We start from the raw sequence: 13834 nt of genomic DNA on the forward strand, positions 1-13834 counted from the left end.
TTACTCTCTCTTCTCATTACAACATGCAGCCTTATGATCGTATGACTGCTATTTCAAGAAGCACTTAATGATGTGGTAAGATGAAGAATCATTGTAGTTTGTGAATGTAGGAAACATTTAGAGGCAGTGCTAAAGATGATGTGACTTTCCTTGTCATGCTTTCTTTGACAACTGGAGTGTACTCCTAGGTGTGCATGAACTTTAGAGAGGACATGCCAGAGCCTGTTGTAGTATTTACATTAGATATCAAATACAAAGACCTAGAAGAGGTAGCTGTTGCCAGAGATGATTTAAATTGACAAGGTATGCATCCAAAAATCAGATCATGTTCTTTGGCTGCATGGACAACCATGTGATAACATACCCAAGACATTAAGATGTAAAAGCAGATCTTATTTTTCAGAATCATTTAGGCTTAGAAACCAGTAAAAGTTGGTAGCCGCTTTGGTTCTGGTGAGGACATGTGTCCTGCAAATACAACAGTTCACACTCTGTACTCAGCAAATCTACACATACGGAGTAGAACATATGAATTTTTGGCCATGACCAATCCATCTGTCACAGAATTTATGATAATCTGGATTGGAGGCTTTTCCCTTAAAGATCCTTGTGCCCTTCATGCAGGTTTCAGTCCAAAAACTACCAGTATGCTCTGGCCTTGGTTTTTGCTATTGAGGAGATCAACAAAAACCCCCATCTTTTACCCAACATGACCTTGGGATTTGGTCTCTACAATGCCATGTACAGTCATATGACTGTGATGGAGAACCCCTTCATCTGGCTTGCAGGACTGGAAAAGCACGTTCCTAATTACACGTGTAGGAAACAGAGCAAGTCTGTAGCCGTAATATCAGGAACAAGCATTGCTGTCCAAATGGGGACACTGCTGGAACTCTACAAAATTCCACAGGTGAGTGTGTAGTGCAACAGTGGGATAAAGTACATCACCTTAGGTGCCTTACTTAGAACCAAAAATTTAAGTGACAGAGAACTTCTACATTTGAGACAGTATGTGATCTAAAGAGAATGCGTGCAGATATTTTGTGGATTAACCACATTTGTTCTGAAGCAGAGGTGTGGGTGAGTGAAAAGGAGAAATGTTTTTCTCAACCTGTGAGTCTAATGATTCATGAGCTAGGAAGTTCATATGTAGTAGGAGATAAGAAAAATGAAATATTCTAAAATCTGATACTTCCATTATCTGCTTAATTTTTTCAGGAATAATATTTTACACTATGACAATATCCTTATGCAGATTTCTTGCCTTTTCCCTCAGCTTACTCTTGGGCCATTGGAACCTCTTCTGAGTGACAGTGGTCAGTTTCCTTCCCTCTATCAGATGGCACCCAAAGACACTTCTCTGGCCCTTGGCATGGTCTCACTGATGCTCCATTTTGGGTGGACCTGGGTAGGTTTGGCCATCTCAGACCTCCCAAAAGGTATTCAGTTTATGTCTGATTTGAAAGTCGAGATGCAGAAGAACAGCATCTGTGTAGACTTTGTGGAATTGATCCCAGCCACTTTAGAGACACTAACTTCATTCCAGGATAGGTTTCATATCCAGATCCTAAAATCATCAGCAAATGTGGTGATTCTTTTCTGTGTCACTGAGTCACTCATAGGCGCCAGCTTTCAATCATGGCAACATTTAATGACATGGAAAGTCTGGGTCACCACCTCACAATGGGATTTTGCCAGTTCTGAGGAACATTTCCTGCTCCACTCATTCCATGGGACTCTCATTTTTTCACACCACCGTAGTGAGATCTCTGGTTTCAAAAACTTTCTTCGGACAGCTAACCCTTCCAAATACCCAGAAGACTCTTACCTCTCCAAATTCTGGTCGCTGGCCTTTAATTGCTCAGTTACTGGGCCATCCTGCAAAACTTTGCAGAACTGTCCACTGAATGCCTCCTTGGAATCGTTGCCTCTTCATCATTTTGATATGGCCATGAGTGATGGGAGTTACAACATATACAATGCCGTGTATGCTGTGGCCCACAGCGTACATGAGATGCTTCTACAAGAGGTAGAAATGCAGCCAGGGAACAATGGGGCAAAGGTGGCATTTTCTCCCTGGCAGGTAACTTGGTTTCCATTGTTGACATGTACTCCTTAAATGATCCCCGTAAGAGTTTCTGCAGGTGTTCAATCCAAGTAGCTTGGGAACCTTTCTCCAAAACACAAGGTAAAAATGAGCCTCTGCCTGTAATTTGTCATTAGCAAAAGGGCTCCAGTGAAAGGTGGGAAGGTAATTTGGATAAGCATCAATGCTGTGACTTAAAAATATTCTCCAATTCTCTCAAATTTTGACATGTGAAATACCTAGACTGTGTTGTTCCATTTTCAACTTCAGCAGTTCAGTAATTATTTTCAGGTTCAAATGTTACTGAGGATGTTCATCTACAATTAACATGAGGGATCTAATATAATTTGCACAGTTCTTTATCCTAGTAACTTTATTACAGATAGTTGTCCTAGGTACACTGAGAAAATGAGTGTTGGTAGCTTGGACTGCACTGTTGGAAATGGTCTGAATCTCACAGCTAGATATTTTTTACTCCCCTTGATTTTGTAGGAAAATGAGTGAAATCATACTTACCTTGATGTAGTTCTCATCAGGTTTTTTTTTCACTTCAATTCATTGGGTGGTCCTAAAACAGGTTCTATTGTTTATTTGTGATTACAGAAAATAAGGCTTTCTCTAACCTGGGTTTCATGTGTTATCGCTTGGGCAGTCTTCATGAGAATATGATGCATTTTTTCAGTTGCACCCATTTCTGAAGAACCTCCAATTTACCAATACAGCTGGTGACCTAGTGAATCTGAATCAAAAGAGAAATTTGGAAGCTGAATATGACATTCTCAACTTTTGGAATTTTCCATATGGTGTTGGACGTAAGGTTAAAGTAGGACGGTTTTCCCCATATGTTCCACAGAGCCAACAGTTGTCTCTCTCTGAGAATTTGATAGAGTGGGCCACAGGAATTACAGAGGTAAGTTGGACCTGATTATAAGGTTCACACGACACATTGTTACCCCCCAACTGCTAAGGCAGTATGTGCAACATGGCTTATTAAAAAGACACTTAGATTCATTAAACTACACCCCTTCCAATCCAAATACTTTCTTATGTTTTTAGTGTCTGAGGATGGACAGTACACACACATTTCCTCCACGTCTTTTGAATCTATTTAAGAAAATCAAAGTGAATGTTGCCATTGTGTCAGAAACAGGTGTTTCTAGTTTAAGTGAATAGGTTTGCAGGACTTGAAAACCCTCTACTTGGAACTTAAGTAATAGTCTGAACTATGACCAACCCTCATCTGATTTTTCTCAGACTCCACGCTCAGTATGCAGTGTGAGTTGCAGCCCTGGATTCAGGAAAACCCCTCTGGAGGGAAAGCCTACCTGTTGTTTTGAGTGCACACCTTGTCCTGAGAATGAGATTTCCAATCAGACAGGTAAGTCAGTCCCTGCCTCATGGAGAAGTTATCACCTGTTTCTTAAATTGTCAACTGATCCATGGAAAGAATAAGCTGTGGAATATGACTGCTGAGAAAATTCTTGCCCCCTTCAGGTAGAAATTAATCCTTATAATCAGTAATAATCCACAAAAGGATAAAACTCTCCACAATACACTCTCGGTATTACTTATGAAAGCATATAAAAGGCTGAATGTCTCAGGAATGCTGACCATGTTGGAGTTCAGTCTGATATATATATATATATGGCAAAAAATGAATAGAAACCAAGATAGGAGAATATTCACCCCATAAAACAGTGTGGGATTTCTAAGATTTATTCCATGAAGCAGAACTATGCTATCACATGTATCATAAAGATTTTCCAGTTTTTGCTTGTGTGGTATGAGTAGTTATTTGTACCATATATTTTGTATCATTCTAATTTTTTGAAACTGATTGTTGATAACGAAAGGTTCTGGCACCAGAGTACAGTCCATGGGAGTAGTATGGTGTATGTGCTAATTCAGTATAGGAAAACTCATGTCTGTGTTCCTTGTGCTTGGTTAAGCCTCTGGCTGGGATGCTAACATCCCAGTTGGTCAGCAGTTTCAGTCCCAGCTGCTTCACTTCCAATGCAGCTCTCTGCTGATGCTTGGGAAAGCAGCAGAAGATGGCCCAAGTTTCAGAGCTCACACCAATACAGGAAGCCCAGAAGAATCTCCCAGTTACTGGCTTCAAAACAGATGAGGTCCAGCTATTAATGTCTTTTGGGGTGTGAATCACTGGGTGGAAGATCTCTCCCCTTCTCTTTTTCCCTCTTTCCCTTTCTCCCTGTCTCTTTCTCCCTTTCCTCCTATCCTTATTTCTCTCTCTCTCTCCATTCTGCTTCTCCTCCTCCTTCTGAAACTCTGACTTTCATGTAAATTATAAATAAATGAATACTCTTCAAAACAAAGACTGCAACCACTGGGTGGTTGAATAGGCCATGAGAGTACAGAGGGAATAGCACCATTAAAAGAAGGGCTCATTTCAGGCATGGAAAGCCACGACTCTGCAGCAAAAAATAGAATACATGGAGGATCTCTGTGAAACCTCTGTTGAAAGAAGAGGTCATCAAAAAAGGATCCACTCTTCTCTGAATAGAGGAGAGAGCAACCACTTTGCGTATGGCCCTGTCCAAATACCGATGGAGTCTCTGGTCACAAAAGGCTTCCATAGCCTTGGAGACCATGGCAAGAGCCTCGGGTGATCACTGCCATCATACATACATAAATGTGTTAATTGTTAAAGTCACAACAGAGGTCACTGTGTACTTAGTCCCCATGTAGGACCTCTATTCCTAATGAGTTGTGCTATGAGGATTGACTGCAAATTTTGTTCCTAAACTGTGCTCTATATGTGGTCTGTGTGTGTGGATACAAACTATTGAAATCTATGCTTAACATGGAGTTGGTCCTCTGCATTTAAAATCAAACTAAAAATGAACCATAATGAAGAAGGAGATGGTAGAGGAAGAGGGAGAAGGAGGTATGATGGGAGTGGGAGTGGGAGGGTGGGTATACGGAAAAGAAGCCCTATATTCCTAAAGGTGAATGTATGACAAATGCAATCATTAAATAAAAACTTAAAAATCAAAGGCTGCTGCTTGCTCTTGTTCAAAGTGAGCATGCAGCAGAATGTGCCCTGTATAAGGGCAGAGTAGCCCTCACCACACATGGAATCCTCTGGCATCTTGATCATCAGTTCCCAATCCAAAGAAACAATGAAGAATGAATTTGTGGTGTTAAAATAACACAGGCTAAGGTATGTTTTTAAAGCACCATGAATAGGTTCAGAGAGTAGGTCTTAGGGCTTTGTTAGGAGAAAAAGAGAATGTACTCATCATTATGTAAGGTACTTAGGAAGATGAAGTATTAACTCTGGCTAACGTGAGGAAGATGGACATAAAAAATTGCCAATAATTTTATATGTCATTTTTATATGCCATCTTTCACATCAAATAAGGACTATTTGCCTAAACTAGCTATGTTGGGTATTCTAGAAGGTACTTGTGAATCAGGAATAACTGAACTTTGGATGATGTTAATTACGTTTCTCACCAGATATGGACCAATGTGTGAACTGTCCAGATCTTCAGTATGCCAACACAGAGCGAGACCAGTGCTTCCACAAAAATGTGACCTTTCTGTCTTTTGAAGATCCCCTGGGGATGACCCTGGTCTGCACAGCTCTGTGCTTCTCTGTCCTCACCGCTGTTGTTCTTGGGGTCTTTGTGAAGCACCGAGACACTCCCATAGTCAAGGCCAACAATCGTTGTCTCAGCTACATCCTGCTCATCGCCCTCATCTTCTGTTTCCTCTGCTCCTTACTGTTCATTGGTCGTCCCAACACAACCACCTGTGTCCTCCAGCAGACCACATTTGGAGTGGTGTTCACCGTGGCTGTTTCCACGGTCCTGGCCAAAACTATCACTGTGGTTCTGGCCTTCAAGGTCACTGCCCCAGGGAGAAGGATGAGACAGTGGCTGCTATCAGGGGCACCTAACTCCATTATTCCCATCTGCTCCCTGATCCAACTGGCTCTCTGTGGCTTCTGGCTTGGGACTTCTCCTCCCTTTGTTGACACAGATGCACACTCTGAGCATGGCCACATCATCCTGGTGTGCAACAAGGGCTCAGTCACTGCCTTCTACTGTGTGCTGGGCTACCTGGGCTCCTTGGCCCTGGCCAGCTTCACTGTGGCTTTCCTAGCCAGGAATCTGCCTGACACGTTCAATGAAGCCAAGTTCCTGACGTTCAGCATGCTGGTGTTCTGCAGTGTCTGGGTGACCTTCCTGCCTGTCTACCACAGCACCAAGGGGAAGGTCATGGTGGCTGTGGAGGTCTTCTCCATCTTGGCCTCCAGTGCAGGGCTCCTGGGCTGCATCTTTGTTCCCAAGTGCTACATTATTCTCTTCAGACCTGAGAAGAATGCTTTGAAAGGATTAAGGGATAGAATAGTTGCCAAGGCATCAGATGTTCTGAAGAGTAGCTCTTTTTTTTAATTAAACTTTTATTTAATGAATATAAATTTCCAAAATACAGCTTATGGGTTACAATGGCTTCCCCCTCCCAAAACTTCCCTCCCACCCACAACCCTCCCCTTTCCTGCTCCCTCTCCCCTTCCAATCACATCATGATTCATTTTCAATTCTGAAGAGTAGCTCTTAAGGCTCTCTCAGTTTTCAATGGAGAGAAACTAAGATTTATAAAATCAATTTTGCATTCTTTTGTTAAAAATAACTTGCAGAATGTAATCTCCTTGTGAACAATTTATACTTTTCTTAAAATATTTTTGTTCTGAAGGACCGATTCACAGACAAGAAAGGGAGAGTGGGAGAAACCTTCCATGTGGTGATAGACTCTGAAGATATCTACAGTGGCCTAGTGATGGTTCATGCCAAAGCACGTAGATCAATTCAGGTGTCCCTGTGAGTGTCAGGGATGGAAAGGTGTAGGCCATCTTCCACTGCTTTCTCTTGATCATCAACAGGGAGCTGGATTGCAAGTGGAGCTGCCAGGATATGAACTGGCACCCACATGGGATGTCGGGGTTACAGGTGATGGTTATATCCACTACACACCCATGCTGTCCCCATTCCTCCTTTCTTCTTCAAAATAATACTGTGTACAAATTTCTTAGCCTGGGTTTATGTTCACAAACACAGCACAGCTCAGATAAAGGCTCTACTTGAAAATTGTATTTCTTTATTTGCATTGTCAGCTAGTCAACACTGTAATATTCATATTTTAATAAAATGAATTATAAGTTTGTTTACTGTTTTCATTCACTAGAGTCTATATTCATGTGGGCTTTATAATAGAGTTGGAATATTTTCAGTGCAACCATTAGACATGTTAAATCATTTTAATGTGTATAATGCATTGTCCAGAAATTCCTTAATTATATATCATTTCACATAGTTTTGAAATGATGTGATAATCATACACCAAGTTTTCATTATATGTAGGCAGAAGGATTCTGCAAACTTTTTTTCCACCTGTTCATTTCTGTTTATTCTTGATTTTGGCTTTAGGTTTACTTTTGCCAATACCAAACATAAGAAAACGATTTTTAATCTTGAGCAGAAAATAATTCAACAAAGCAACAGTTTTAAAGTGAACTAATGTCATCTAGACATTTCACTCTGTTGTGTGACTAGCATCTATTTCATATGTTAAAATATTATAATCACTACAAATCAAATTCCTTATCCTTTTATAGTTACTCTCAGTTCCTTCTCTTGCCAGTCATACAACCACCAATCTGTTTCTGTTTCCATGGATTTAACGGTCCTGAGGGTTGTTATAAATTAAATATTAGACTCTGTGGATTTAGGTGACCTTTCATTCTGCGTGGTGTTTTCAAGAGGCATCCACATTATTGCAGATATCTACATTTTTCATGACAAATTGATAATTCCTTATAGTAATTCACTGAATTTTTGTTTCCAGTTAACCATACACATACTTGTGTGTTGTTTCCAACCTTGACTGTGTGGAGACAAACACTGATGTACAAGAAATACTTATATATTTTATAATTTTTGAATGTACTATTAGGTGTGAAATGTTTAGGTCATAAATGAAGTTTATGTTGAGTTTTCTAAGGTGGTGACAACTGTCTTCCATACCATATGTGTTATAACTTTCTCACTATCATGGTTTGAAGGTTCCAAATTCCCTATGGCCTCTCCATCACTTGAAAAATTTTGAAATTTATTTTAGCCATGGGATGGATGTGAGGTGATGGCTCCTTCTGATGTGGAATGGTTTATCCATACTTAATGCTGATTTTCATCCTTAGTAATGCCCTCTGGTCATATGTTTATCTGTGCAAAAATGTCCCTCATATCCTATCCCCATTGTTCATGAATTACTTATATTTTGTTGGTACATCTGAATTTTAAAATATATTTTATTGTTTTATGTTACTCAATGTGTTTATATTTCAAATTTTTGTTAAGGTGTACAAGTCTCATGAATTACATATATACAGATGTAGGATCATAGCGATGCCTCCCACCTAACCCTCCCTCATGTCCACAGTCTCTCGCTTCTTCCTCCTCCCTCTCCTATTCCCACTCTTAATTTTTGCAAAGAACTATTTTCTAGTTTACTTTATACTCATGAGATTAACCCTACCGTATGTAACATGTTCTACAAAGGGTATGAAGTGAATGCACATGGGGGAGGGGTGGTTGGGTGTGGTTCCAAAGGCTCCTTAGTGTGGAACCTCTCAGGTCAGCTCCTCAGGAGTGACATCTGAAGCTCACAGAGATCCACACCTCAGCCATAACAAATGCCTCCACACTGATCTGCAGCCAAAGTCAGGAGCATCAGCACTGTGAGCACAGGTTTCTCATGAGAGGACAGAAGCAGGAAAAATGTCCTGTACAGGAATGTGGGCCACATGGCATAGGGAATGAGAAGAGGCCCCAACCTGCCTTGCTTCTTTGGTGCAGAATATGAGGCTATGGGGCTTTATGTGTGCTGCCCCCGAGGGCCAAGCTGTAGAGGAGCAAACTGTGTTCGTGCCACTGCCCCCTGTCGGCTCCTCACTGCTCTGCAGCCAACAGGCCCTACCAGGCTGTGTCCCAAGTTGTGAGACCTGGGGAGGAGCAGGATGGATGCTTGTGGGGGTTGTCCTGAGGTACCATGAGTAGGGAGAATCCTTCAAGCTTCTTCCCCACCGTTTTGGTGAAACCTAGTAATCCTGTAATGTAAAATAAATGTAATGCACCTTGTCTCCCTTGGGCTGGAAGTTTACATCTTAAATTGCGCAGGATATTGTGGAATTCATTTACTCTGGAATAGGAAGTCTTCCATCACGGAGACTCTAACGTTTAAAGAGGAAGTTAATTTGTTTCCTTGTTTCTTCAACCCTCAGAATCACCTTGAGAATTTTCTGAAACAGGAAAACTGCTGGGATGCACTCTGTGATGTCTTACATTGCAGACCTGGGGTGGCCATGGCTTTTAGATTCACATGTGGTGAGTGGAGCCTCTGCCCAGTTCTGCTTCCTTGTGTTTTTGTTTTTCCCTTTTTCCTCTTTTAAAACAAATGCAAATTCCCTGATTTGAAATTCCCTTCTCTTTCTTCTCAAAGAATGAGAGTATCTACCATGAAACATCAGGTTCTTTCAAACAGTATGATTTGGATTACTTTGCTGAATTTGCTTGAGAAGAAAACCCTACAAAGAAAGGAAGTGGATTGCAAACATTTGAGCATTTTTGCATGAACCAACAATAGTCAAAGGCCAAGAGCCATCATAGTAGGAAAAGATTTGTGTGGAGCTCTCCATCAAACTGGAGCAAATTAATGGGAGAACCGCAGATAAAGTCTGAGTATGGAGAAAAACGTGACATCACTCAACATGGGATCATCCCATGACCAGGAGAAATCGTCACGGTTCTTTTGTGCAGGAAAAGATACTGATACGTGTACACGTACTTCACAGGTGAAAAATCATGCAAGAAAGACCTTATAAATCAGCCTCATTAGACACGTGAAAGACAAATAGACCATTGTTGATGACAGCAGAATAAAACAACAATAAATTTAAAATAACTGCGTTAGACATTAAACCCCCACCTGTTACATTTCCCAGTGTCAATATATCTTATTACTGACTCCCTGTTCGAAGATCTAAAGGATGGAATTATACATCATATCCACTTCCAAACTGCCAGCAGAAGCCTGTTTGGCAGAGATCATATACAGCTTTATAGAGCAGAGGAAGAGGAGGAGATGAAGAGGACAGAGGAATTAGAGGAAAATGGAAGAATGACAAAGAAGAGAAGAGGAAGAATACAGATCAGAAAATACATTTTTGCTTAGAAGGAGAATTTTCAACGTACCTCACTATAAGGTAACATAGATAATAAAAAGATACTTGAGGGTCAGTGCTGTGGAGCAGTGGGTTAAAGCCCTGGCCTGAAGTGCCAGCATCCCATATGGTCACTTGTTCAAGTCTGGGCAGCTCCTCTTCCAATTCCGCTCTTTGCTATGGCCTGGGAAAGCAGTAGAAGATGGCCCAAGTCCTTAGGCTCCTGCACCCATGTGGGAGACCTGAAAGAAATTCCTGGCTCCTGGTTTCAGATCAGTGCAACTTGGGCCATTGTGGCCACCTGGAGAGTGAACCAGTGGATGGAAGACCACTCTCTCTGTCTCTACCTCTCTGTGTAAATCTGTATTTCAAATTAATAAAATAAATCTTCAAAAAAAGGTACTTGAAAAGTCAAGTTTATAATGTGATTTGTGGAAACACGTAAAAAATTGTGCTCAACAATTCAAAGATGCTTCTTCCTTTTAGAAACACAGTGATTATGAACTAGCCATCAACTTGAAATAGACTGTTCATCACAACACGCAGAACACTTGAAATACAAGGGGCACCTGTGTTCTCTCCTTGAAGAAGTTTTGTGTCTGTGCATATAGAAATGCATGATGTTTTTTTTCTGCAAGTCTATCTTCATGCAGATCTGGAGGAAAGATTCAGAAAATAAGACCTATTTGGGAGCTGGCACCTTGGCTCACTTGGTTAATCCTCCGCCTGCAGCGCCGGCATTCCATGTGGGTGATGGTTCTAGTCCTGCTTGCTCCTCTTCCAGTCCAGCTCTCTGCTGTAGCCTGGAAGGGCAGTGGAGGATGGCCCAAGTACTTAGGCCCCTGTACCCGCATGGGAGACCAGGAAGAAGCACCTGGATCGTGGCTTTGGATCTGCACGGCCCCAACTGTAGCAGCCATTTGGGGAGTGAACCAACGGAAGGAAGACCTTTCTCCTTGTCTCTCTCTCTCTCTCCCTTTCTAACTCTATCTCTCAAATAAAAAAAAATTAAAGAAGACCTATTTTGTTTTAAAACTGCTACCAATAGTAATTATTTATATGAACATACTTTTCAGATTTCCATAGAAAACTAGATGGCAAGCATTAAGCTTCACTATGTGCAGTGCCTTTTGATCTACAGTACTTGGAGTCCCCCCGTCCCCCCAGTAAGTGATTCTGATGTCTTCTAAATGTTCTGCATTTTCATGATTCTCCTTTTTTCAGGCTCTAATTGGAGTTAGTGTCCTGAATTGGGATGGGAGCTGATGCCCAGGTTTGACTAGGGAGAGAATTAACAGTTATAAATGCCAAGCTGTGCACCACCATTGTCCACACGTAGATATCCTGCCTCTGCTTGCCACATAGCCTTCAGCTGAGTTATTTTCAATCCCATGACTTTGTGCAAAGTCATGTTCATGTTGACATTGCTCAGGGAATCATATAACGATGTGCTAATTTAAATAACCATTTTGGCCCTAAAATGGAATATATGCAAAAACTCACCAAGAGTGATTTGTATTTAATTCATAATAGTTTCCTTTGAAAATCAGTTTCTTTTCCTCATGGCACATGCAATTTAGAACATTCCAGAGCCTGTTCTGCCATTTGCTACAAATACAAAATCCAAGGACTTGGGAGAGCCAGCTGTTGACACAAATGAAATTAACTGGTGTTCATCCTAATAATCTCCCATGGTTCGAGAGCTTTGTAGATCACAACTCTTCTAACACAGACCTTCAGGAAACTCCCCTTTCTCCTTTTCCATTTCCTCCTATCTACTTAGAACATCAAAAATATGGCTACTCCAATCTCTGAGTACTTCCTCTTTGGATTATACCTTTGGACAAAGAAAATCTCCATTTTTCACCTCTTTGTGCACCTGAGAAGGTACCCAAATAAGTATGGGTTTTCTCTCTCCCCTTTTTTTAATTTTTTTTATTTGACAGATAGAGTTAGACAGAGAGACAGAGACAGAGAGAAAGGTCTTTCTTCCATTGGCTCACCCCCAAAAGGCCACTGTGGCCGAAGCTATGCCAATCCGAAGCCAGGAGCCAGGTGCTTCCTCCTGGTCTCCCAAGTGGGTGCAGGAGCCCAAGCGCTTGGGCCATCCTCCATTGCCCTGCAGGGCAAAGCAGAGAGCTGGACTGGAAGAGGAGCAATCTGCACTAGAACCCAGTGCCCATATGGGATGCCAGCAACACAGGTTGAGGATTAACCAAGTGAGCCACAGTGAGCCTTCTCCCCTTCTTACCTAATCTCATCTGTGGGAATTGTAGAGTTCCAGGAGTGTCCTAATCTGAGCAGAAATTCTTCTCCCTGAGAGTACTGCTGCAGTAGAGGTCTCACTCTCCTTCAGCTATAATGTGGGATGTCCTTGTCCAGCCCTGAAAGCCAGATGAGGGGACTCTCCCTGTCCTTACCTCACTGTGCACAACGTGATAGAGGTCAAATCCAAGAGTCATGTTGGACAAAAGAGAGGGGTTCCAGCTGATGTCCTCAATGGTAACTATCAGAGCCAGAACTTCCTGGTAGTTCTTGGATGGAAACCTGCACAAAGGACAAAGGGACCCTTAGGGAAAAGATTCCAACCATGATCATTATCAACTCCAGTCCTATAGAATGAATGTTTTATGAAGTATGCAGAGGTTGAAATATTTCTCTGTAGCATGATCATATTTGAGGAGGTCCTTGAGGGGGATAATACAATTTTTTATGACTTACCTACCCACTTTCTTGGATGTGTTCAATATGAGAATATGCAGAGTGCTGGTTACATTTCTCTAACTGGTGAAGACAGTGAGAAAAGGAAAGGAAAAATGTCTCTTCTTGAGGCAGGAAACGTGTCTTTGACAGAGGCCAAACTCATGTAACTTGATCCCGATCTTCCCAGCCTCAGCAATTCAATAAATAAACTCCTGTTGTTAAGTAAAGAAGTCATGGTATTTTGTTACATGGGAACTCCAGGTGACTAGCACAACAAGGGAGATTATTAGGAAAATGGAATATTCTAGTCTTCCACCACTTCAAAGCATGATTAACACCTTTTGGTGTTGAGATTGTACATTATGGCTGTCATTTTATGTTGCATGCTTTTTTCTCCCCTTGTAGCTGACCTCTGGACATTTTGAGCCTGTCCTCTGTGGCCATTCACTTTTCATTCTCTCTTTCAGATGATATTGAAGAACACACCTCTGACCCATGCATGGTCTCTTAGATGCTTCATTTCAGCCCAGCCTGTGTGGGACTGGCCATCTCTGTTCACTTGAAAAGTATTCAATTCATGACAGATTTGAAAGTTAGAGAAGAACAAGAATAACATATATGTAGCCTTGGTGGGATTGATCCCAGTGACCAAGAAGACACGTTATGCAACAGCAAGGCCATGTCATATGCTGATCAGGACATCTTCATCAAACGTGGTTATTCTTTGCTTAGACAGCAAATGTCTGATAGTTGTGAGCTTTCACCATGAGAACATTTAATGGCATGGAAAATCTGGG

The 13834-nt window shown here is 41.5% G+C and overlaps 1 protein-coding gene across 1 annotated transcript; it reads left to right on the forward strand.

Moving 5' to 3' along the window:
• Window positions 1-631: 631 nt before the first annotated feature.
• On the forward strand, window positions 632-9688 carry LOC133750001 (vomeronasal type-2 receptor 116-like). The gene is made up of 9 exons (XM_062179377.1): window positions 632-910; window positions 1277-2083; window positions 2769-2996; window positions 3341-3464; window positions 5570-6461; window positions 7582-7624; window positions 8971-9158; window positions 9423-9498; window positions 9614-9688. Exons 1-9 carry the CDS (start codon window positions 710-712, stop codon window positions 9686-9688), a joined length of 2634 nt encoding a protein of 877 aa, XP_062035361.1. The 5' UTR covers window positions 632-709.
• The last annotated feature ends 4146 nt before the right edge of the window (window positions 9689-13834 follow it).

Source organism: Lepus europaeus, chromosome 20, assembly GCF_033115175.1.
Source record: "Lepus europaeus isolate LE1 chromosome 20, mLepTim1.pri, whole genome shotgun sequence".
NCBI classification, from domain to species: domain Eukaryota; kingdom Metazoa; phylum Chordata; class Mammalia; order Lagomorpha; family Leporidae; genus Lepus; species Lepus europaeus.

Coding starts and splice junctions, on each gene's coding strand:
- LOC133750001 (XM_062179377.1), top strand. CDS start 710: ATGACCTTGGGATTTGGTCTCTACAATGCCATGTACAGTCATATGACT. Junction 911..1,276: donor AACTCTACAAAATTCCACAG/GTGAGTGTGTAG, acceptor CTTTTCCCTCAG/CTTACTCTTGGGCCATTGGA. Junction 6,462..7,581: donor TTGAAAGGATTAAGGGATAG/AATAGTTGCCAA, acceptor GAAAACGATTTT/TAATCTTGAGCAGAAAATAA.